At 35.6% G+C, this 26,821-nt stretch overlaps 1 protein-coding gene and 1 non-coding gene across 8 annotated transcripts; both read right to left on the bottom strand.

Annotated features, from left to right (window-relative positions):
- Positions 1-35: 35 nt before the first annotated feature.
- LOC117161118 (uncharacterized) lies at positions 36-26,518 on the bottom strand. 7 transcript variants are annotated; one of them, XM_076625535.1, is made up of 13 exons: positions 26,339-26,518; positions 22,443-22,540; positions 18,501-18,644; positions 9,611-9,953; positions 6,823-7,188; positions 6,536-6,748; positions 6,004-6,459; positions 5,210-5,645; positions 3,126-4,937; positions 2,431-2,625; positions 2,177-2,350; positions 1,599-1,984; positions 36-1,271 (listed from the first exon to the last, which is right to left on the bottom strand). In XM_076625535.1, exons 1-13 carry the CDS (start codon positions 26,516-26,518, stop codon positions 1,182-1,184), a joined length of 4,893 nt encoding a protein of 1,630 aa, XP_076481650.1. In that variant the 3' UTR covers positions 36-1,181. The 7 variants fall into 7 exon arrangements, with proteins under 7 accessions (XP_076481650.1, XP_076481651.1, XP_076481652.1 ...); XM_076625536.1 differs by having other exon boundaries at positions 3,141-4,937; XM_076625537.1 differs by having other exon boundaries at positions 9,611-9,938.
- On the bottom strand, positions 20,980-21,051 carry TRNAC-GCA (transfer RNA cysteine (anticodon GCA)). The gene has a single exon. It is a non-coding gene; the product is annotated as a tRNA-Cys (tRNA).
- Positions 26,519-26,821: the final 303 nt, after the last annotated feature.

Here is a 26,821-nt window from a genome sequence, read left to right as displayed (position 1 = left end):
CTTTCTGTTATACGATAAGATATAATAACTCCCAATTTTTAAATAGTCATTAGGCAAGTTTATTGTTTTATGTCAGACAGCATATTGTCTACAATGGTACAACAATGACGATGAGGATGATATTAATAGTAGCAATAGTATTAATAATAATAATAGTAGCAGTAGCAGCAGCAGTAGTAGTAGTAGTAGTAATAGTAGTAGTAGTAATAATAATAGTAATAATAATAATGATAATAATAATAATAAGAGCAATAACGATAACGTTTCTATCTCTGTTTCGGGGCTATTTCGCTATATCACAGAGAACTTAATCTTCATGAATATTTTCGTTCGTTCTTTACTACACTCAGAAAGTAGAACTTAAACGATGCTTTCTCGTCTCTCTAATAAGTTTGCTGCTCGGCTTTCGTATAATATTATAATATATATATATATACTAAAAAACGTGACTAATACAATAAATTAGGTTTTCTCTTTTTTAAATTAAGGCGCTTCATTCTGTACATTCGTTCTTAAAACTTTACAAAAGTTTCTCGAAAAATAATACAAGTAGAAAAATACTCACAGTATGAGAGGAACGGAAATATTTACCTCGACACTTGTGTCAGTTACAAAAAAATGCAAGACTTACGATAGGTAGAAAAAACCCTCTTGCATATAATGGAATTAATGTATTGGCTTTGCAATGGAGGCACTGAAACATATATATGATACATATTCACGCACAAGAAGACTCGATAAAGCTTGCATTTTTCTATATTCATTTTTTTCTCTCTTTTACAGAAGCACGTCTCTCTCTAGTTACTTCCTGTTTTTCTTTATAAATCCCTGCCTCTATTTCTTTGTCTCCGGTTCTTAACATATATATATAATATATGCATGTATATTAAAAACATTCAGTCTCATAGTAAAAAGCAATTCCATTTGGTGTCAGATTTATATGTCCCATTGAAATCCACACTCTCGCGATCATACACAGGCATTAGGCGTAGGCAGTGCTATAATCCAGCGATTCTTGGAAATCCAAAAAGAAAAAAGTTCTTGGAAAGATTTTTGTCCCTATAGAAAATTTGTTTTTTAGATGACTAGATGATCCTTGTTCTTGATTCGTTCTCGGTCCAACGGTGAATTCTCAATGAGAGGAGGAACCGTCTTGATGACAGGAGACACCGAACCGAAAATTAGGTTTCAAAATGCTTGTAAATACTGGTCACATATGTCATAACTTGTTGCCAGTCAGGTCGCTCCAATTGACACATTTCCCCTATGTTCTATAAATTAAGTAACTTCTTAGTAAAGTCATTTTACTAAAAGGTACACTACCACCCATAACCAGAGTGTGAATTTTAATGCATTTATGGGTAATTTGAAAGTGCAAAAATGCATAGAATGCATATGGTGTGAAAAAATATATATTTAACATATAGAAAGTATAATATCTGTTATAATACTTAATAGCTAAATTTTCTACTTAAATTTTCTATTTAAATATACTCGCAATCTAATCATAATTTTGAAAATACAACAAAAATACCCACTAAGTGTCCAACTACTTATGGATAGTAGTGTACATAACAATCACACGATTTATAACTTACCAACGTAGTAGATATCCCAACGCTTTCCGCAGCGGAGAAAGCAATAGAAAAGTTTCTTCTCTTTTCCACTGGTGTCAACGTATCGTATGGTACCTTGTGTGGGAGATAGGAATGGAGGATGGCGCAAAGAGCCAAACCGTCGTTCCACGAACTACTAAAATTCGTGATATCAATATTCCGGTAACCCATAGTCTTGTTTTGGCACCATTTGAGCAATGCGTTTCGTTTCGAGCCTCCGTTTTTTATCAATCCACAGAGAGGATCTTTGCGCTCTGATAAGTCCGTTACGCTGTTGCGACGTACAAAGTCGATTGCCTTCGCGTTCAGTGCAGCAGAATCTAGCAGTTCGCCAGGACTCAACACTACAGGCACTGTTGACTTTGTTTCTGTATTAATCATTGAAAAGTTCTATAACATTCAAATGCTTTTGCAGAACATTGGCTTTAGAAAGCAACAGTGTATGATTCAGAGGATTTTATGAATAATCTTGTTTCAAAACTTTTGAAAATAACATTTGAAAATAAATTACATGTCGTTACTTAGCATAGTGATAACATAATGTTTAAAAAGAAAATTACCTGACAGTGGTTTTCTAGTAATTGCGGTTTGAGTTTTATTATTATTTGTTGAGTTCGTTGTGCAGATTAAATTATTGATCTGCTGCTGATCACGAAGTGGGGCTTTTAATGTCATTATATCATTTGTTCCAATGGAATTAAGCGAGGACGTAGAACTGCTACGACTTCCAGGGCCTATGTACAAATTATTATATTAGAGTCATATGGAGATATATTAGGTGGTTAGAAAAATTCATCTATTATGTGTTTCATACCTGCTTTTGCTTGTTTTGTAGCATTCTCAATACTTTCTATTAAACATTTCACAGATAGCCTTGAATCCTGACGAGAAATATTAGCTTTCCGACGCGCGGCAATCTCCTGTTGAACGCTTGTCAACACACAGTGTTGAGTTTCCGTCGGTGTGCTTGCTGGCCTTTGTTGGGGTTGTTGAATCACTTTCTGGTTAGCTGAAAGATCAGAGAAAAACTGTACTACAATTGTACTTGAAGCAAAATCGCGTAACAAAAAAAAAAGCAATAAGCGCTATGTTTACATGTAATAGGAAAGCACAAGAATGACAAGAAAGAAATATCTAGAAAAAACCAATCACTTTTTTCGACTCGTAGTTCTAAGGCCACAAGTATATTTACATTTACTTTGTGTTGAATGATACATAAATAGTTTGATGAGGGACGAAAAACATAAAAGCAAAATTTCAGGTCACAGACAAAAAAACTAGAGAACATAAATTAGAGATATATTGATTAATCCAAACAATAGTGAAAGGTGAGAGATTGGGGGAGGGGGGAGCTAGAAAAAGTACATTTGAGACTAGCAACGAGAAAGGGTGTATTACAAGTGTTTAAACACATCTGTTTGCTAGAATAAAAATCCAGGACAGATAACGAGGGTTTGAACTCTGCAAATACAAGCAATCACGTTTCCACACTACTTTTTTGCGACTTACGGTCGCGTATTGTACCTATTTGTCGGCCTGGTCTCAGTTCCACATCCTCAATGATCGTCTCAAACTTCTCTCTTAAAGACGAAGTCCTCCCTATCAGAGATTTATCCTTGAACATTGAATCGCTACTATTCTGACCTATTTTTAATTCCGAGGTTGAGCTTAAGCTCTCATTTTGTATCTTCTTTTCATCCGTAATTACCAAACTATTTGTCTGAGACTCTATAGTTGGTTCAGATTGAAACAAGTTCATGTTTAAGAATTTCATGCGTTTCAATCTATTTGCTTCGCAAAGAGTTAGATTCTTTCCAATCTCCCTTAATTCATTGTTGAACCCCAAAGCTCCACTAGTAGTCTTTTGTGTTGAAGTAGAATCTAATGCTCTGGTAGTTTCTTTTGAAAACGATATTAGATGTTCTTTTGGCGCGAGTCGAGAGGAGAATGGTGCCAATGGAGGATCTAAAGCAGATCTAGGTAAATTTTCCAGCGAAGAAAGAATAGAATATGTACTATATTCTTCTCTTTCTTTATCTTTCCTTTTTTTAATATTTGCAAGAACCAAATCTTCTGATTTTTGGGGTAAGTAAGGTTCAAATGGAAAACTTTTTGGTCTTACAGATATTAAATCATTGGTGTCTCTGTAACGTATTGCACTTTTGTCAATGTAACCATTAAGAGGAATCAAATCTTCCTTTTGTCTTATCTTCCTGATATTACTATTATCCAAATGATCAGCAGAGTAAGTTCGTAAATTTAGATTGTCTAGGGATGTAGAAAAGGTTCGATTTTCTAAAGTAGAATTGAAGACATCTTGCTTGCGAGTACTGTCTAAAAGAGAGTCCACTACTTCACTACCAGATCTGGATTCGCTTTTCTTCAGAAATAACCTAGGCTTTTTGTTTGAAGAGAAATCGCTCTTAGACTCTTCCTCCGATTCGTTAAATTTCGAAGTTCCGAACTGCGAAAGTAAAGAATTTTCTTTATCTCTTGTATCGGACAAAAATATATCTTTCATTTTAAACTCGTTTGTGTGTTGAGATTCTTGGTTGCTGGTTACTTCAGAATTATCTGTATTTATCGAGTCATTGCTTGTTTGAGTGCTTTCTTGCAACACTTTCCTCATTTCCGGATCTACCTCAAACTTTAAATCATCCATTGCATTTTCCAATCCGGAATACACATAATTTTTAGGAACGAAAAATCGACTATTAGAAATTTGAATACCGTACGAATCTGTCCCGGCATTTTGAATGCCCTTTATGTTCTTCAATAAGGATGATTTTGCAATTTCATTTTCCTCTGATATACTTGATACATGAAGCTTTTGATAATCTTCAGAGGTCTTGAGAAACTTCTTTGATTTTGTTCTTTTAAAGTTAGAAGCCTCGATATTTAAAGCTTCGTTATTGGAATCTAATTCTATCAAAGGTTGTTTTTCAAAATCATCAACAAGCTCCAGTAAATTATCTTTTGATTCGAAGGAAGGACAAATCTCAATTTCTTCTCCAGAAATTAATTTGTCATTTAGTTTAATAGGATCCTTGGAATATAAAATTTCGCTACTAGCGTCGAATTCAATATCTTCCTGATGAATTACTGAATTTAACTCTTTCAAGTCATCAATTTGCAAATCCTCTTTTTCATTTGGATCCAACTCAGACGTTTTTTTAAAAAGATTGGGTTTTAAAGAGCCCTTTCTGCATTCATGCCGCCTCTTTATAATGGTACGACCGCGTTTTAAGATATTGTTAGCCGGCTTGCGAGAATTTCCAGCAGTGCTACCAAAACTCTTACATTGAGGAACTGCAGTGCTGCCTGACATCCGAATGAAATTGAAAAAAAAAAAAAAAAAGATAACATGCATTGTATTAATCACTGTACTTCTGTTCCTTGATCGTTCATTAGAAAGTATCTTGTAAAAGTATCTAACATTAAATATCAATCATCTGTCCTAATACACTGATTGAACTTTGTCTCCCTATTGTATCATCATAATCAATGTTACATTAAATATGATTGTTCTCTTTCCGTGTTTGATAACAGCAAAATGTATCTAAAATAAGAGATTCCAAAGGTAGTTCACTTACCTTTATTCAGTTTATCGAGCTGAGCTTCTAATGCTCTCAGTTTATCCCTTTGTGCTTTATTCTCCATCATAACTCGCTCCAGCTCACTCTGAGCCTCCGTTTTAAAATCGTTCGCCACGCGAACGGTCATCAGGAGGTCCGTTTGAAACTGTTCCCACTCGGTAGCCTGTTCTTGCCTCAACTTACGTTCTTCAGACAACGCTCGCTCTAATTCATACTGACGCGTTTGAGCTTCGCGTTCCGTTCTTTGAGCCTCGTTCAATGCGGCCTTTAGCTCTCTTTTATCTTCCAGGTGCCTTTGACATTGTGCCTGCAACTCCGCAAGAGAATCTCTCACGAGTTGTAGTTCTGCACTCACGGATAACCTTTCGTCCTTCAACTGGTTCAACCTGTATTCCAGGTCATCTATTGCTGACTTGGCATTATTACGCGCTACCTATAAAATATTTAATTAATTCTTTGCCCTTATACAGAATGCGGCATTTAAACGAGAATACGTATTTTATTTAATATAGAATATAAATAATCCTGATGTAGAAAATAAAGAAACATATATGACTGGTATGTAAAAACATATATGATTCCCCTATAAAAGGATACAGAAGACTTTGAAATCTTATAAAAAGAAAGTGGTTGCGAGAATAAATTTTTCCAACCATTACATCTACATCATGAAATGGTGTAATTTTCTCACAAGAATTCTTTTTATAAAGTTATAAATAAAAGTATTCTCATTAAAATGCTGCATATGTTGCAGCTCTATATGTTAATTTTTTCCGCCATAGTGAGCATACTTTGTATTCTTCTTGAAGCTGTGAGTATTGATCCCTAAGACGGTCATGATCGCAATGCGAACGCGCCAACTGCTCTTGCAGGGCAGCCGCTTGCGTTTCCAAAGTGTCTTTCTCTCTTCTAGCAGCATCCAAAAGTTCATCTGCCTCGCTTTTGTTTTCCACTTGCCTCGATTGTTCTAATTCCTCGATTTTCGCTCGAGCATTTTCCAAGAGCGTGGCTAACCTACTGATTTCTATATTCCGATTTGCACCCTCTTGCCTAGCTTCTGCTAGTTCCATGTCCAGTTGCTTCCGTTCGATACTCGCCGTCTCCACCGAGGATTCCAAAAGGTGTACACATTTTGTTAATCGCTCTGTTTCCGCAGCACTGACCTCTGCAGCTGCTCGAAGGCTCTTCACTTCAGATGTTAGTTCCTCTTGTTTCTGCAGCAATGATTCTCGTTCTTCTTGAGCACTCTATAATTAGTTAATTTAATTAATTAATTTAATACAATTTGTTATAATTTGATGGTTTAAAGCTAAGTGTATTTACTTTTAGAAGGTCTACTAATTTCTGTTCCCGTTCTGTATTATACCCTTTGGAAGATTCCTGTGGTTGCTCCTCCCTTAACAATAGACCTTGTAACGTGTCAACCTTGGAACGGGAGTCTTCGAGTTTCTCTGTTTGTCTACAGAGAGATTCCAACAGCACATCTTTCTCTTCTGTTAATCTTTCATTGTCAGCTTGTAGTTCTGTAAGCTGTGCCTATGAATAAGAGGAATATTATAATTACTATCTTATGTTGTTCTATAAAGTTTTTGGCTGCTAATTGCACATACTTGTAGATCGCTTAATTCTTGTATTGTTGCCTGTAACTCTTCATTTGTTGAATAATGCGTTTCTTCCATTTGCAGAATTCTATCTTGCAAACATGCGACAGAAACCTCTGATACAGAACTAGAAGAATGCTTGTCCCAATCTGGGGTGGTACACTGAGCACTATCTTGGGATATGGTGATCGGTGTGGATCCTTCATCTTGGGGGATTGCTATTGATGCTGGTGCAGAATTGTGTAATCTTGAGGCATCCAGAAGTAACTGTTGCTTCTCTGAATCTGACAAGGGAGAATGTGCAACGTCTCTGAGTCTTGCACGAAGAGCTTCGTTCTCTTCTGTAAGGCGGTCTAACTCCAAACTATGCTGTTCCTACAATTAAAAAAGAGCGAACCCTATTATTCATTACAAATTTTCAAATACACTTACTTCAAGCAAGTATATAAATATACGAATCATATTATTACGTTGTTATAACATATTTTGTCAATTTTTCTCTTTTTCTTTGCCGTTTTATTTATATTAAAAACACGATGCCAAACGCTTACATAAACGAGAATATGGTAACCGATAGTATTCTAATTACTTGGGCTGACTAGTATGATGAAACGTAATATGCTTAATCGTACGATATATCTGCTATGACAATGTTGAGAAATCTAAGTTTCTAATTCGAAGCGGACAATTCTTATTTCCTTCGATCTCTTGATTATGCGGCGAATAAGTGTCAACATTTTAGGTTAGGTCTACGAAATTCAACCAAACATCTCGCAACTTTCTAAACCAGTGATGGTTGCCTATTTATGACTCTTTGAGGAAGTGTAAACAATTTATAAAGGAAGTTGCTCCTTGTCGTTTACCGTAGACGTGGAGAAACAACGTTTTTTCATAGCGTTCGCGGTCGTTTCACTTCACAAGTTTCTTTCCTCCGTAAACATCCCTCTTCCTACGCCCTCTAGCTATCCTTTAAATACGCGGGATAATGTTTCAACCCCTTCATGAAAAAAACAAAATTTCAATACGAAACAGAATATTTATTTATTTTAGGAAGATCAATTTTTTCTATCATTTTTTATAAGTATGGTTAATGGATGCTTTAGTTTTCAGTGTCTTTATTTTATTAAATTCATTTATAATAAAATTGAATCTTTTGTTTTTTACAGTTTTCTAATGCTTTCACAAAACCTTAATTAGCGGGAAAAATAATCCTAACCTTTTTTGGTAAGTATGTAATTACCACCTAGATTTATAAAAGAGGATCATAAATCATTTTTATAAATGATAATGTTTTTGATAGACTATTTGTAATTAAGTGAATCTGAAAAATTGTTGGGAAAAATAATCCTTACCCTCTATGATAAGTAATCATCAACTATATTTACAAAAAAGAGATCAACGATCACTTTCATGGATTGCAGATTGTATTTTTATAGATTATTCACTCAATAATCAAATATTATGTAATATTGAATAATGAATCTAATAAGTGAACAAGCGTGTTTAATTATTTCAGTCTTAAGACTGTTCTTAAATTATAAGATTATACTGAGTGATTGCATAACATCCGCTTTTCATGATACCAGTAAGCACGGCTAAAGGGTAAAAAAGGATCACCCACGTTCACCTTGAATCGTTGTTAATGTCGGTAAATAACCTGCTCCATCTCGTAGAAACCGCCCTCGAAGACGATCTCCTGTGTTTGTTTTCCTTGTAAGGTCAATGATGTTAGACGAGAATGGGGATTTAAGTGGGAGAAGTAGATCTACACGTGAGTAGAACAACGAAAAGAGAGGAGATAGAGAGAGACCGAAATGAAAGCAAATAACACAATAAACATATACACGAATCTTTCCCTTGCGGCATACAAATTTTTATCTATCAATTTTGTTCTAATGTAAATTTGAAAAATTGATATTTCCACCATTTTCAAAACTAACTTTAAATAAAACGTGTGTCTTGTTAATTACTGGAAATAGATGTTTGTTCAACATATCGTAAGTTCAACGCTCATTTATAGTTTGTTAAAACTGCTATTAGCTGATAGATATTTCTAAACGGATATGTATTAGATTGTTTAGAAAATCTGTAGCAAAAGTTAAGAAAAATTTATATATAATTCGAATTTTTACCATTTATAACTTCACAACTTCTTTCTCGAGGAATTGATCGTCTTTTCCATTTTCGAATAAATTTTGCAATGACTACTGTAAATAATGATGAAAATACTATGTTTGGTAATTAACTCAGATAGAGATGAACATTCCAGCTACACTTCAAAATTTGTTGGACATATAAGATACAACAGTATCTTTTCACTGGAAAAAAGAAACCTGTCTCATTGGCGAATTTTCGATAAATTTTTTTAATTTATTTTAATATCCAATTCTTCTTTGTTGAAACGTTTCATAATTTGATAGAAATTCATAATAAAAATGCTACAAACTTTTTAAATGACCCAAATAGATATTATTCAATCTAATGTAGATATAAAGAGTAAAGGGAAAAACAAAGAATGTCACAAAATAGCTTTATCGAGAAAATTAAGTTTTAATATTTTAGTCCACTAGGAAAGAAACAACATTCAATAAATTGAACTGTATTTTTCACACATAAAATGAAATTATATTTTACTTAGATATCGTACAAAAGAATGATTAATAAAATATTAATTAATTACTTTTACCTGTGTTTTGTTCCAATACAGAATAGACATTCCCTGTCTTTAACCAGTACACCAAATTCTTAGGGCTATCTTATACTCATTAGGAAGTTAAGATTAAAATGGGAAAATTACCTTGAGAGAGGTGAGTTCAGCGCGTAGTTCGTGAAGATGCTGAGCATCGCAAGATGCCTCACGTAGATTCGACTCGAGTCGTGCGTGGTCCTTGCGCAACACCTCGATCTCACGCTCCAGCTCCTGCATCCTGGACCCCTTGCCGGGTCCCTTTGGATTGAAGCTACCCTTAGCGTTCCCTTTGGCTCCTTCTTTACCGAGAGAGCCCCAGTTGCCTACCGATGGGTTTTCGTTCTTCGCCTCAAGCGAGGAGGCACTTGGCGCCTGACGCAGCGGGATCTGTTGCTGTTGTTGCTGCTGCGACTGCGTCGGCGGTTGTTGCTGGCCTCTGCGAAACAGCGATCTGAACTTCATCATGGTCGCTCTTCACACTTCACTGGACACTTAACCGAAATTCCAAAACCATCATTCCCGAAAACACGAACATTTATTATCCTTTCATCGTCCAGCTAACGACATTATCATAATGTTCAATTTATAATTATTATTCACCTTACAAATCGATTACGTTAGGTAAGATCATTGAACAAAATTATTTATACTCCTACAAGACTTATTTAAAGTCTCCATTGCATTCCATTTTACAGGTAACACGATCCTAATCGATAAGAATTCCATCTCGAGGATCTATCCACCTCACAAGGACAAACTTCATTAGCAACAAATATACATATTAGAGATAATCTAGATTCCCTATAATCAATGTTTTTACGTTATACACAAGAGCCTAATGAAAGAAATTTTTTTAGCATAGATGTATCTATACTAAGGTTTACGGTGAAATTCTACAGAATGCTTTGTAAGGAAAACGTGCCACTTTCACGTCGTCGAATTAACAACATCGGATTTCAAGTATAACTAGTATACACAGGGAAAAGTTTCCTCGACTTCTTTTTTCTCCAAACGAGCTTTCTCGATCCCTGAACGATGTCACTTGAAGTTAAGGTTACACGACGAGGGAAAGACGAGATCGTTTAGCAACAGCGTGTGACACGATCCCGAAAAGGAATTTGAAAATTCGTATACGAGATGCGACGACCTCGAGCCACTTTTCGAGGCCTATTTGTCTCTCACGAGCGTTTACGAATTCCAGCCGAGCACGTACGGAGGATTCGACTGGATCTTAGCCTCCGACGGCGACCACTTGTTGCATCGACCGGCCGACCTCCGTGGCGCGAGTGTATTTCTTCTCTATGTTTGTTCGGAAGATACGCTTGCATTCTTGAACGTTGAATTCGCCAGATAGGAACCTTTCAAACGAATCTCCGATGAAACCGAACGTCCAAGCTTCGTTCAAAGTTTGAACTTCAACACGTCGGTAGTTTAAAGCCACTTGCGAAATTCCAATTATTGATAATTCTATATGTATTATGGTATATTCGTTAGTTTTTGGATAAAAAATTTGAAATTCGAAACTGAAGCTTATTTGTACTATCGGTGATATAATGCTTTTTTGTATGATTTGAAGAACTTTCCTTTGAAGAACACAGAAAAACAACACACTCTCTACAGCGGTGCATCGAGCACTGAATACGAGTCTCGACTTGTGTCCCCTCCAGAATGGTCTACCCCACCACGGGCCCCGACCATTTTGCTGGACGAAGGGCTTGAGAACGCGTCTAGGCGTCGAATATATACTTAGAAGTTACTGTAGCAAACGATGATGCTGCTGATCCTTTTCAGGATCCACTTTCGATACACGCAAAATATGCTCTTTATGTAAAGAGCGATTATTCTCATTTTTCTGTCTATGACGAATCGTTATCAGGCTATCGCAAGGACATCATGATGTTTATCATACGGACGAAATATACTGTGCGACAGTAGTGTGAGGTAGTGAAATTTCAATTGCATAAGATTGATTCGGATTTCTCGCGAGATGAAAGGTTCATTGAGAATAAATGGAAGCTGTTTAAAGGAGAAAATTAAGAAATAAGTATGGAGAAGCACTGATTCTTAGAAAATATTTTACATAAAATATTCTTGGGAGAATTAGGAACTTCGTAGAGCCATCTACAAAGGTTGAAATGTTGAAATTTCACGCACTTTCAGGAAGGGCCCTGTTAAACCGATCGAGTCGCCGATGGGGCTTCGATCATTCGATTTCTTGTTCGATTTTTTCACAACGAAGATCCCTGTAACCGCAATAGCGAGAGAAGATGAAAGAGAAACAAAGATAATTGGCGAGGATCGTGGTGGGGCTTAAGACAGCCTGCGCCAACTCTCTGGGAACGAGTACATACGCCGTCGAAGATGGTTAGGCGAGTACAGAGGGGCGAGGAAGAGGAGGTAGAAGCTGCTTAAGGAGGCCACGGAATCTGCAGACGTCTCACCGTCGACCAGTTTTCTCATACGGTCGACATATGGTATGTACCCGGTGGCCTAAACTTCCACAGGATAAATCTCTACTTGAGGTGAGCCCTTGACCTGCCTTCTAATGCAAAACTGATTACTACAAGCAACATATATTATCAGATGTTAACTCAAAAACATTAAGAATGGCGTTCATATCATTTCTTAAATCCTTTTCTGGTTTCCCATGTATGTACATAGATTCTGAATTCTATAAAATAAGGAGATCTAAATACTACAGTCTAGACTAGTATGGCTGAATTAGTATACCAAGCTTGTGTGAGCTAAGTCCGATGACATGACTCGAGTCTTGCCAAGGTCTGGGTTAAATATAAGTCTAGGCTGGGTCTAGGTTGAATCTACTTATATTATCGAAATGAAATCTTATATTTCTACTAATATTTGTAATTTATGTTACGCGAGAGTTATCCAGAATTAAAATGGAACAAGATGATTATTTAGAACGCGAAAAAAGGAAATCAGTCTCTTTGGAATGTCCGAATCGATGACTCGACTCTAACGACTGTAATCTGATAAGGATCGATTTCAAGGTAAGTTAAATAACGTGGACAAAATGCAATGCTGTGCATATACCTGATCACATTATAAAGCTAACACATTCGTAAAACAGGCTTATTATGGACCTATTTTCGCGGCACTATGCAACGTGTGCATATGTGTCATTATCACACCCGTATTGGCGCTTTTCTATTCAGTTTAGCGGAAATACAACGCGTCCACTTCGTCATCGCAAATATGTTCAGGCATATAGACGTCGAGGCTGCGGAAAAACGATCCAAAAAAAAAAAAACAGGCAGAAATGCGTCTAAATATACATGGTCGCGATGCGATGTTGGAAAGAATCCTGGCTGGCGTCCACTGGCGCCGAATCTAAAAAAAGTCTGAGGAATACGCGTTCGGCAGATTTAACATAATAAGCTCGTTGTACGGGGTGTTGCGAAAATTCCTATGAATAATCATTCGATTCACTGTTTCTTTTCTTTTTATATGTACATACAGTGAATCACAGAAGTATTCGAATATTTGTATATACATTTTATGAATATATTATGTTGAAATTTCATTAACACTGTCATGAGACTATGGCGAGTAATATCATAATAAATATAATCGATATATACATTCCTGCTTCACATTTTATCAATACAATCATGACAGTCGTTTTCATTACACGATAGTGAAATTTTAAACTGTTTTATAAAGTAAGTTCTCAATTTTTACGAGTTACTACATATCCATAACGAAATCTGAAGAAAACGTTTAATTAAAAATCAATTAAGATCTTTCTTCTTCTTTGGGTGGTATCCTAACCTACTTCACCGACACGTTACTTTGCTCGATCTAAATAACATATACTGGATTATGTGGAATACCTGTTGCACTTTATAAATACATACAGCCATATCTTTCCGTGAGACTAAAGAACAAAAGGAACAATGAGAAGAATTCAAATATCTCATCGAGCAATCAATCCGTTTGAATATTATGTTCTCCTAATTGTCTAGAACAACATATAATTGCGTCTAGCATGGTTTAACATTTCCCAGGCGTACGAAGGTGGATGCGTTGGTAATATCAATAAGAGAATGTCCGCTACGATGTAGACACGTCGGCTTGTCGATGCACTTAAACGTTCGCGCGTTGTTCATTCCCCGATTAATATTCCATATAACGTTCCTATGCAACAATTTACGTCATTGCGTTCCTCCAGACGCCAGAAGATTGATTGAACATTTCTTATCTTGATGGTTCTTCAGCCCTTCGATTTGTTCTGCTTCCCTCAACATTTGTTTAACCGATCTTGTAGTTAACTCTCGTCATTCTAACTTTGAAGAAAATGTATCAATTCAAAGGTAACAATTCTTTGGTTCGTTCTATTCGAATCAGAATATGAAAATAGAGCGAAATATAAGCCAGGCTGTTCGATAAACGAGATCAAGGCTGATTGAACGTGCTTTCTCTGAATCACCATGACATCAAGCGTTTAGCTTGATCGAACTAACGAGCTTATAAACCTCTTTCGTGAATTGTCACGTCCAAGGAATTGCGCCGCTTACGACATGGCCTTATCTGTGGCTCAAGGAGACGCAAAAGAGATATCATTATCGCCAGGTGTAAGTGTAGGAGGTTCCATCGCTCATGCATACTTTATGACGTGATCGATTCGTGTAATAGGATTCGGTCAGACAACGATTTCGGCGAATTCTTGTCTTCGGTGATTTGTAGGCAAGAGAAAGGAGCTATGGATTTCTTTGCGGCGACACTGTAAGATAAGGAACGATGTGAGATGCCGGTGAATTGGACAGAAATTTAAAAAGGCTGAACTTTGTTTTGGGACACACCGAATTTGTGACTTCATTTCTTATATCTTTTTATCATTTTTTAAGTTCCTTTTTAAATCACTATACATTTTACAAAACAAGCTTTACTTACAACAAATATAAAACCCTATGCACGATGTAGACATGAATAAAGTATACTTAAAATAAACAAAAAAGTTGAAAAAACTTAGTGCATAAAATATATTGCAAAATAGAAAAAGCTTGAAATTGATACACTATGAATTTTAATAATATCTGTATTAAACATTTTTAATTTTAAATGTCATCTATTCTGTGGAATTGCTCTTATTAAATATATGTCCATTTTGTAAAATTATATCTTTTTTTGTATTTCTTATTCTATAAACTTTCTTTTGACTGCTACTATATGATAAAAATACTAATTTTAAGATATAGGTATCGTTATTTTAAACGTTGTACATATATATGTATTCAGTGTGTTCCAAAATGACGCTCAGTCGGTAAAAATGATGATGATCAGTGACGACAGAATAAGCAAAGGAAGAAAAATACGCAGGCGTATTTTCGTCACGCGGCTGCGATACGCTTGATACAAACATTTATATCCAAAGCAAACAGCGATTGTTGCAGTCGCCTTGTGCAAATATTGAACAGGCAACGATTACAAGGCTGGAATGTGGGTTGTCTTCCATTTGGTTCGGTTCGAATTCTGGATTCTTTTTTGGAAGTGGCTGATGAACGATTACGAAGAATAGATAAAGGCCGTGATGCGGAGTTGATGTTGATTCCTCGGTCAGCTTACGCATGACGTCACTCTGTTCCCCGTTTTCTACCAATTGACTTTGCCCTTATTCAAAGGCCTTTAGAGCGTCTCGTCGCAAGCTTCTATTATAGTGATTCCATTCATAATAGCCTCTGTCTGTATCTTTTAGAAATATTCAAAGTTTGCCAGACCTAAGTGTACTAGTGTATATTCAGAAATTTCGAAGCGAAAGTTAAAGTAGGTTTAGCTAGAATAAACTTATATACATACAACATTTGAAGATATATAGAGTTGTATAAAATATTTTAAAATTTCATTGGCACTGAACATAAATAATTTACCAATTAATTTGATAGTTACAAGCTGTAGATTATACAGTTCTTTCTTAGAATTTTATATCAAAGAGGATAATTAGATAATTTGTAATTTGAAAGGATCTAGATGTTAAATCCGGTGGTTAAAGATTATGCGTGCCATCTGTTGCATGAGGTTCATTGATAACTGATGGCGAGTTAAAGACCTCACTAACGTGTTTACTCGGCTGAACACCGTTCTATGGTGGATCGCCGTAAATACAAAGAAGTTATCGGGCTGCAACGAGTAGCTCATTGACTTTTGATTCACTGGGTATGTAGGTCGTCCGACGTCGACCAAGTACCGCTCTCATTGTCAGAGTGGGTCGTCGATCCGTCGAGCAGTCGCCACTTTAGAGACCCCGTAAGAATCGACCTGTGCCTTTCTTCTCTCTCTCTCTCTCTCTCTCCTTTTCTCTCTATTAGCGTAAAGAGCCGCATCTTTAGATCTTAATTAAGAGACGACAACGAGCAGACATTGTCGACTGACTTTACGCCAAACAACTGTATACTCTCCAGGAGATATTATTCGCGGACTGCAACTTTACTACGGATGTATATTCTCGTTCATAAATATTGCTGGATTTATACGAAATATGACATTTAATCTAAGATATCAAGAAGAGAATTAATCAATTAGAGTTTTATATACATGCAAGATTTTAATATATTTAAGAACCCTTCAGGAAGTGGTGGTTATAGAAAAAAAATGAGCGTGACTTATCTGATGTAATGGAGAGGTTGATTTATAATCACCTGGAACAGGATTGGACCAGTTAGTAGGTTAGAATGGACCTCTTACGTCAAACAGCATGATTCAGAGGGAAATGTTAGAAGGAAGAAATGTATACAGGTTGGTCAGACTAACCAGATATCCCTGATAGAATAATGAATCGATTTAGTTACTATAATTTTGCATGTATGCGCGAGCAACAGATTAGAATATACAGTGGTTCATGAAAGTGTTCCGCCATTTATAGAAATTTTTTATGAATATATTATGTTATGACTCTTATGATTTTATCGGTAAAATTTGAAATAAATCAAAAAATATATGTATATAATGTGAAAATTATGCGTCCAAGTATGCATTGCAGTATAATGCAGTCCTAGAAATTGTAAAAGCATAATCAATTATCTATTACAAATAGGCTATTCATGGTGTCTACCAATTTTTTCACTAAATATACATTTGCAATAACCTCTATATCAATTTTTAAATTGATTCCAAATTTTACCGATACAATCGTGATAGCCGAGTTTCATGAAAGCGTCAATGAAATTTCAGAATGTTTTATATAACACGTACATATAATAAATACATGAAAGTTTTCTATGATAAATCTTCAAAGACTTTCGTTAACTACTGTATCGATGTAACGATGTCTAATTATACAAGATCCAAATAAAACGTCCTGAAAACAACCATCAGGAGCAATTATGAATAACAGTCTATAGGAGGAATCATGATGTGAAAACACTTACTATCAAGAGAGCATAGTGTTCAAAAAGGTGGTCGATTCCATTAAGAAGTTGTTGGATGAAGTCAATGAAGTCACCAGGTATGGTGAACCAATCGAGAGTAATGTATAACCCCCTGATTTACATTCGCACGTGTTCTCAAGGCATCATGAGGTGATTTTTGGACAGTTCTCTCGGCCACTCAAGTCTGGCGAAGGTGTTGGCGGTCTCCGCCATAAGGAACAAGAGGAAAGGAAGGAAACTGCAGCTAGTGCAAAAAGGAACTGGTTTAAAGCGCGGTAGCGCTATCTGCGGACCAGAATTCGCCTACTTAGCAGCATAAAGCTATTGCACGTAACAATCAACTAGCGTATCTTGACAGTAGGAGAAAGTGTACTCTATACAGGCCCGGACTTCCACTTTTCTACCTCACGCAAACCAAATCTTCGCCTGTGGAAAACGCAACAAGTAAAGTCTGGCTTATACTAATTTTTATAGAAAGTAGAGACGATAGGAAAGTCAGAAGTGGCTTACGAAAGTATTCGAAAACTGTTAGAAGCTTTTTATGTATATATATTATGTATATATATTATACAAAACATTTTGAAATCTGATATGGATCAAATTTGAAATAGATCTGAAAATTATATATATAGAGGTTACAAGATACTTATTGGAAGCATATACTGCGCGTAAATTAGCAAAGTATTTGAAGTCAATTATTATTCACTATATTAATAAGCCACAATGTTTAGTGAGACTATCTTTAGTATTAATTGTACGTTTAAGACTATTATTGACTTAAGATTTCCACGATGGTTTTCTGAATTCATCATATTTGATCTTCAGGTTATCAATCGTGTTATATATTATTTTGTAAGCCGATCTGAAACTGTTTCCAGGTTTCTTTTTATGGCAGATTTCCATTGGCCAACCAGAGGCACTTTTTTGACCATAAAAAGCATTAACAAAATCTGAAAATACTCAGTTTCAGTATAACACTGAAGAAGTGAAATACAACGTCCACGAAACGTCGGCTTGCAAAGCAATATATAATATGATTGATAACCTGAAGACCAATTATGAATAGTATTTATGGTGTATACTAATTTTCTACTGAGTGTATATTTGCGATATATGTCTTGTAATTTCTATATACATTTCCAATTAACACATTAGTACAATAATTACGATGATCGTGTCTCGTTACAGTGTTAACGAGTTTTCAAAAAGTTTTGTAGAATGCATATAATATATTCATAAAAAATTTTGTGGTCGGTATACGAGTACTTCTGTGAACCACTGCTTTTTTGATAGAAAATTATGATAATCGTATGTTATGTTGCACATACATGTACGTTTAACAGCGTACAAGTAACATATGGCATCGAGAAATGATCGGGAAAGAAGCGTGTATGAGGTCACTGAACCTTCCTATGAGCTAACGACGCATCGTACGTATCCCTTTTCTCTCTTTTCGCGTTCGTTTCGGTTTTTTCCTGTTCCGTAAAAGAGAGGAGGCCGCCACACGCGCCTAACTGGCAAAACGTGTCACATGGCTCGCATCATTGTGAGAGACGCATGGTTTGTGGTAATGGTAATCCAATCGCCGGAGACTCGTTCGACTTGAAACTCACTTGTGGTGTCGCTCCTCTAGCTTCGCCTCGTGTCTGCCAGGCCGCTCGACTTTTCTGCTCGTTGGCCTTTTCGGGCTGAAAAACGACGCGACCACGTCCCGCTTTTTTCCCGTGCCGGCCGGTGGCTTTGGTTCGGGTTTCGATCTGAAATTTTCAATAAAAACGCTGTTTTTATATTTATGAGATATTACAGAGACGAGAATTTGTAAAATCGAGCAAACGCGATTCGAATACGATCTTTAATTTGTAACTGGATTGTGAGTATAGTAGTAATCTAAGTTGTAAATTTAACAAATTGAAATTTGTGTAGTTGTATTCTAAATTTGTATATTATTATATTTTTAACCTTGTATAATACATTAAATACAATGTATGTCACGGAGACTTCAATTACACATATATTACAAAGCCTATGGTTGATTGCAACAATCCTGTTGCTACATGCATTACAAAGTGACAAAGTGTATTAAATTTTCATGAGCGAAAGAGTGGACAAAAACGATGCATACGACATCACCGAATCACGTAAGATTTCTTCAAGAAATATGCAAATGACGAATAAAGGATTGTGCAACACGTAGGCGCGTTAACACTCCTACCTGCACCCACAACAATCGCACGAACAGCGAACTTATTATCGAATTACAGTGACGACGCTCCTTTACGTCTTTTTCATTCCTGTTTCTACATTTCTATCTGTAAAAATTCGCCAGTAACTATACAGTATACGGTTTAATCTTCCTAATTCTGGTTATTTAAATACAGTTCCTTTTTTATAAAAAAGATTTTTAACTCTTATCTAATCATTGAATTATTAACTTAATTTAGTTTTATTACTAATCCCTATCACAGTGAAAATACAAGTAAAATACAAAATAAAATGAAATACCCTAAATATAATATAGTAATATAATAGTAGTATAATAGTAATACAACAAATTATTAGACTTTACTATGCCCAATAGCACTATTTGGAGGTTAAATTTGAAATCTTAACAAAATCCTTTAAGAGTTTCTTTCTCGAGTTTTCTTGATTGATATTTTTTATTTTGCTAATGAAATGAAGTTTTTGGAAAAGAGACTAGATTGAAATTGTCAAAGTTAACTTAATATAGCGTAGAAAAGTAAACTTGTACTGTTATGGAATTCATGGGTTCAATTACTAAACCTAATATATATACATATATATATGTACTATCAGTTTGGTGAGCCATAAAATACAGAAACAGAGATGACAGATCGAAAAAACGTAGTAGGTTAGATCTAGTTTCCTTAAAGATCGTAGGATTTTCTTGTGTCGTTACCAGTTACGACAGACTCGTTCTCTGCAATTAAACGAGATTAATCTTTGACCCACTTAATCTTGAGCATTTAATGAATTGCGTGATCTCAACTACAATGTGTTTCCTTAAAAAAGAATGTGGAGGAACTTGAACGGATTTAAAGTGTCCAGCAATTATGATATGCATCGAGATGTGACCAGATGATGGGTTAGTTTCATCGCTGACCGCTGGTCAATGCCCTCAGTCGTTCGATCCATTTACTAAGAATGGGGATCTAGTAAATCGGATCGATTTCATTTTGTGTCTGTACTTGGCTAATGCTCTCTTAACATCTTACGTAAACTGCCAGTAACAAGTGGTCTTAACAAGAAAAACTGTTACTGGTTTCTCTACCGTAGAATATGTTTCTATATCTGGTCTGTGGATTCCTATACAAATTTATATTTTGATGGAAATGATATAAAGAATAGAATCTATTTAAAGATTTATATCACACATTAAGTATTGTCAAGGAATATACTGTATTTATGATATTTTATATACATTATATGCATTCTATGCATTTGTGTATTTTTAAATTTTCCATAAATGTATAAAAATCCGCAGCCTGCTTATTTATGCGCATAATCTGGTCTTACATTTGAAAATTGAAGGGCGTACGGGGAAAAACGGGAAATGTCCATTTTTCTTAATTTTCTATTCGATAATGCATTTTGTTGTGAAAACTATCACAAATCATAATAATCACAATATTCAAAACGTTTCCGTAAGATAACGTTAAAGATCCGGTGTATTGATTAAAAACAGGAAATGTCCACGCTGTACTGGAACGAAACACAGACAAAAATAATTAATATTTTATTAGTCATTTCTTTGTATGACATCTAAGTAAGGTATAAACTTTATCTTATGAACAATGCAGGTAAATTCATTGAATGTTGTTACTTTTCTAGTAGACATAAATATCAAAACTTAATTTTTTCAATAAAGCTATTTTGTGACATTCTTTCTTTTCTCCTTACTGTTCATTCATGCATATAAACTGGGCCTAAGATTATCATAAAAAGTAGACTTGATAAAGGTAGACTTATTAATACCATATTTCTCTTAGTCTCGATACCATATATTTGATATTATCTTATAATAATTTAGAATCAAGAAATTGATAAAAATTTTATAGCGAAAGAAAAAATTATAGGGGACACCCGGGTTTGAACCGGGGACCTCTCGATCTGCAGTCGAATGCTCTACCACTGAGCTATATCCCCAATTTGATCACAGTCTCCAAAATGGCGCTATACTTATTCCAACAAACTAGTCATAAATAAATTTTTCCCAATAAATTATACTATTCATCCAGATTATAGAATAACTGATTCAAGTATTTTCAGAAATCTGAGTTCAAATTACTTTAAAATATACTTAATTGAAATCAAATGAACTATTGTTAGTACAGTCCAGTAAAGCGATTTATAGAGAGAAAGCGACGCCAATGGCTGCGACAGGTAGATAACGGAATTTCTGGAAAAATAATCGCTCGACCGGTTTCTCGATGCGTAACAGACAAGGCAGGGTCTGTTGAAGGAAGCCATTACGATTGCGGTAACAAGTCAGGCTTTGGTCCCACGGCTTCCAATGTTTATTACATTAACCAAGGAGTTTACCGCCAAGCCGACTACATACTATCGCCATCTATACGTCAACTTTTCGTATTTTCATTGTTATCGACTTATATCGACAATATAGGAATTTTCAAAGATATATTATCGTTTGATCAAATGGAAAAATGAAATGAAATGCTCTGAAGTAAACAAACGCACGTATGTTTCGCAATAAATGGCAAAGTATAGAGGCGACTTATATAGGCGCCGAAGCAGAAAAAGCGAAAGCGAATTCTTAGTGTGTATATCGTTTTTAACTAGCTTTCACTCTAAACATACCGCAAATGAAAAACTTATCATAGAGGAATTACATATATTATGAATTGTATTTAGTGACTAAATCTCAATTAGTTCTAATATAAAAATTCATATCTTAAATTAAATGATTTTGGCAATGAATAACTAAATCTAAATTTGAAGATAACTAAAGAAGTAGAACTTAAATAGAGATTTGTTTACCAAATATCATAATAAACACTGTTTTGGATATTTTATATATTTTTCCATATTATGTTCACTGTATGTATTTCTGCACCTTCAGATTTCCCATAAATGTATAAAAATCTGCAGCCTATGAATAACTTATTATTAAAATTTTGTTGTTTACTTGTAATTATTATTAATTTGTGAAAATTAAAATTTTGTTTTCGGTATTGTTAACTTTACAATTAGTACTAGGTAGTAAATATCAATGACGTTAATAAAAATTGATGTTGGTTGAAAATAGCCAAAAATCGTTAGTGGTAACAAAAGAATCTTTTCGCCATCCGTAATAGTTAATGGCAACCAAAAACAACTTCAATCACCAGTCACAATTATGGTCACCAGTAACCAACAAAATTGTAATTATCTATAATAACTATTCTTAACTAAATTCATATAAACTAATCGTGGAATACGATTTTTTATGCTATGCCCGTTTTAAATTTATGTTATAAAGTTATGATCTCTGAATGTAATTGATTCTTATAATGGTACAACAAACAATTGGTACTCACCGGGCTTTCGTGGACTTGTTCGTGATTGGGATAGAAGTGGCTGTTGCCCGCTTAAACGGTGCCCGCCCTCCCGAACCCACGGACATTCCGCTTCGAGCCTGTGACAAACAGGAAAAGGCAACCAATTAATACAACACATACGATCAGATTTAAGAAAATATAATTAAACGGTACATCGTTCCCCCACTCGCCGTAAACCACTCTCGAGAGTATCTGATCCGAGTACATGTGAACGCACGCAAACGTCTTTGGATTAATAGTACAGGTGCAGCGTTGAAACCGCAAGTGTGACATCCTTGACAAGATATCTTCTCTTACGAACACGAATTCGATCTGTTCACGCAGTGGATACGTATTAACTGTGGCTACCAACGAAACATGCACTAAATAATTATAGAAACGAAGGCCGCCACTCGACAACGCAATACTGGCGCATCTAACATTTTCCACAGTACGCGAATATACATATATACGTATGAACTAGGTATACATATTTTGAGAAGGACGGAACCCAGAGGTTCTCTTTGAATATTAAAATTATACTTAAGTGGCTACAAAAAATTTTTACATATCATATCACGTATTTTTTATAGTATTTATATAATATGTCATTAATTAAGTTTATGTATATTAAATTATATCATTTAGTAGCATGTCTAGTAACACTTATGAGTACGAAAATTTAGTACTATGAAAACGAAATATAGGATCTAATAAAAAGGCGTTTAACCAAAAAATAAGAGTATGTGGGTATATTCTTTTGTAGCCACTAGCCACTGTACGTATGTGCGTATGTACCGAGTTCCCTCCTAAAGCGTCCAATATTTGCCGAAACATGTTGTTTGATCCACGTCCACTATTAGAATCGATATAATTTTTCTGATACAAAAAGTCCCGATTTATTAGTTGATCACGTCACAACTTTCACCGGGATCACAAACAAAACATTTCTTAACCTATAACGCACGTAGTTCACCCATAACATCTTCCATTAGGACTACACTTCTCAAGTACACAGAAAACACGACGGAATTCGAGGTGATGCGATAAGAAGTAAATCGGCTGCGATAAGTCGAGAAATATCTACGAATACACGATGACAGATAATATATTGTATCGACTTGTTCGAAAACTATTATAAATTACGTTATACAAAACATTTTGAAATTTTATTAGTATGTATTATATATTAACAAAATTTGAAACGGATCTATAGATTATGTATATAAAAGTTATTATGTCTCAATTACCGAATATACATGTACATACTTACATTATTATTTATATTTATAATATAGTCTACACTATAATATGGAATATTTTGCATAGCAATCATAATATAATATATATATAGTTATAATACAATATTATAGTATTTAGGAGACTCATTCCAGGGTCATGGACAAAAAATGGAATACTCTACAAACTTGTAAAAGCTATTGAACGCAATCAATTACCAAAAAGGATGAAAAAGTTTTCAAGAAAAGACTGATGAAATCATACATACGTATATGGAAAAAGTTCGAATTCTAGATAAATCTTTCTTAACTTTCGCTAAATATTTTCCAAACCTGATACATATATATTTGGGAATATTTGCTAGCTAATAGATAAAGCAGCGTTAATATGTTATAAATGAGTGTTGAAGAAGTTAGTTACAATGTGTTGAAGAAATACCGGTTCCCAGGAGAACTGGTGAGACCCAGTGGATTTTCAGCGAATATGCACTTGGGAGAGTTTCAATCAGAAGGGTACACGTCCGTATACGTAGCTATAAAGGTTCATCGAACCTCGCCTCGCGTACGGGTTCTCGGCCAATAATAAAGATGCATGCCCGGTACGTAACTACGTTCTGTACATACGTACGTAAGTACTACCCTGCACCCGTGGCCGCTTGCTCGACGCGAAATACTCGCGGCGCACATACTAAACTCGCAATGCACACGCGACCCGTTGTCCATCCTTCTACAGGGTGTCCCCATAGAGAATACAATCAAATTCTAATCTTAATTTGAGCCCTGTGTACTCTATTAAATCCATTCAATACAATTTCCTGAAACAGGCGTCTTTTGCATAGTTGTAATAGTGGCTTCACAGATTTGAAACTATGATCATTAAATTGCAGATATTTATACATTTATGGAAAATACATAAGTGTAAAAATACATGCAAAAATACATAAAGTAAAATAAATTACTGATTATTATTACATGTAGTTATATCCATATAGCTTTATACTTCAGTTATATCCATAAGAATAAAAAACCGCAGTCTAATCATCATTCTAGAAGCAAGAATTAAAATGATTATTAGGCTGTAAATTCTTATTTTATGAGAAATTTAAAAACGAATGTGGTATGCCAAAATGTAGTAGATCCGCTAAATTCAAGAAATTACGTTTCACATGCACCAGTCTTACATAAATTTATATAAATATTTACAGTTCAATAGGAACTAATAATATAATTAGTCCCTTGTTAAAGCTACATTCATACATGGTATTACGTAACCTAACTTCTTCGGCTTTTAATTAGGAAATTATAATCAACTTTTCATGGGTACACAACTCATCAGAATGAACGTGCGGAGGTACTGTTTGATGGAAGAGCGTGATACATAGCGATACAAGATCCGTTTGTACATAAGGCGCATGTGCATGACCGGTTAGTCGCTGCTAACACTAAGTTGCGCGCGATTCCTGTCCGCCGAAGGAATTGAAATTCCTGCAGAAACGGATCGTTGCCCGGTGTTCTCGTGGAACAGAACTGGTCTTACATAATTGGCAAATTGACAGATTCGCCATTTGGACGAACGAGCGCGGACGTGTAACCCAATGGCTCGATAATCTCGCGTCTATCATTTACAGTTGATTATAAACGATCTGTACGCTCGTGTTCTGTAGTTTGTTTGTGTTTGTGGCAAGGCCAAACTTCTTCACTGTTATACAAGATTCTTAAATACTAATTTTTGGGGGGTCAGGATGGTGTTTAGGTTTCAGGTTAATGTTATGTAGATTTATAACAGCAGCAGGATACAGTTATTAGTTCTAAAACAGATGGAGATGAGGGAGTTAGTAATTAAAAAAAAGTAAATTAATTTAATTATTTAAGTCTTCAAGTTTACTTGAACCTCTGTAAGATATTTCAATAAATAAGCAAAATAGATGTAGAAGAACTCCAAGATATGAGTATGAAATAGTAGAAGTACAGATTGCTGAGAATACGTCACAGATAAAGTTTCTTTGGAGTCAGGATGATGTTCAGACTTCAGGTTAAAATTATATGGATTTAGTACAGCATCTGGATAGAGTTATTAGCTCTAGAACAGATATAGACAACATAGTTAGCAATTAGAAAAAACAAACTACAGGATTTTTTAAATATTCGAACTTAGTTAAATCTCTATAAGGTAGTTCAAAAACTAATAAATAAAACGAACTTGGAAAAACATCAAGACGTTGTTATAAAACAGAAGAGGTGCACAATGCTGAGGATGTATCGACAAATACAAGGTTCCATCGGATCTGGACGTTTTTCACGTCTGGCCGCAGGGTGTGGCGATGATAGGTTTGTTTCTTCGGCCTACACTTTGTCAACGGGAGCAGCTTGGACGGTACGGTCGCTCCGCTGGGAACACCAGACAGCCCACACACGCGACACCCGCGTAAACGACTCAACGGGTCGCGCGGTAACCTTTATTATCTCTTGCCTTTCCTCTCTAACGCCCTTTAAACCGACTTCGATAAGTGTCTCGTGTACATGGTGTCTTTATTATACCCTATTATACATAACTTTTTCTGTACATACACGTTTGACCAGAACCCCCAGAAACCCCACGTCTCTTCGTATATACGTATATACACTATAAAGTGTGACATAACCTCATCGTAACCGCACCTGCACATAGGTATCCAATTTTAGGGTCAGGTAGAAATGGCTGGTGGCAGTATCAACCGTAAACGGGCGTCCAGCGTGGCGAGGGAACAAACCGGTCACGAGAGAGAGAGAGAGGAAAATCGAAACGATCCGCGTGATTCGGCAGTTCAATGCGAACTGGCTACGTCCATGCCATTCCATTCCACGTTATTCCGCTGCTGTGACCTCTCCTGACTCTCCCTCTCTCTCTTCCTCATCGGCTCGTCCCTTCGCTAGGCATCATTCCGAGCTCGGCGTTCGTCACACGAACAATCGGTTCCTCGATTTCTGTCAATGGTGTTTGTTTCCTCTTTTGTAATTAACTATTATTATCTGTGTGATAACGTGGAGCGTCTAGTCAGAATTTCCAGAAGAGTTTCATAGGAATAGAATGATGCACGAGATTACTAGTAATGCATTAGCCTCGAATAAACCAAATTGATCATCAACTTCACTTTTTCTGTC

Source organism: Bombus vancouverensis, chromosome 16, assembly GCF_051014615.1.
Source record: "Bombus vancouverensis nearcticus chromosome 16, iyBomVanc1_principal, whole genome shotgun sequence".
NCBI classification, from domain to species: Eukaryota; Metazoa; Arthropoda; class Insecta; order Hymenoptera; family Apidae; genus Bombus; species Bombus vancouverensis.
This window is presented reverse-complemented; position numbering and strand designations above follow the sequence as displayed.

Bases quoted from the DNA above. Each gene is read 5' to 3' on its own strand.
- LOC117161118 (XM_076625535.1), bottom strand. From the start codon at position 26,518: ATGGAATGGCATGGACGTAGCCAGTTCGCATTGAACTGCCGAATCACG. The intron at 22,541-26,338 runs GTGCGGTTACGA...TGTTTGTCACAG, and splicing joins AATTGGATACCTATGTGCAG to GCTCGAAGCGGAATGTCCGT. The intron at 4,938-5,209 runs GTAAGTGAACTA...TTCGGATGTCAG, and splicing joins GCTCGATAAACTGAATAAAG to GCAGCACTGCAGTTCCTCAA.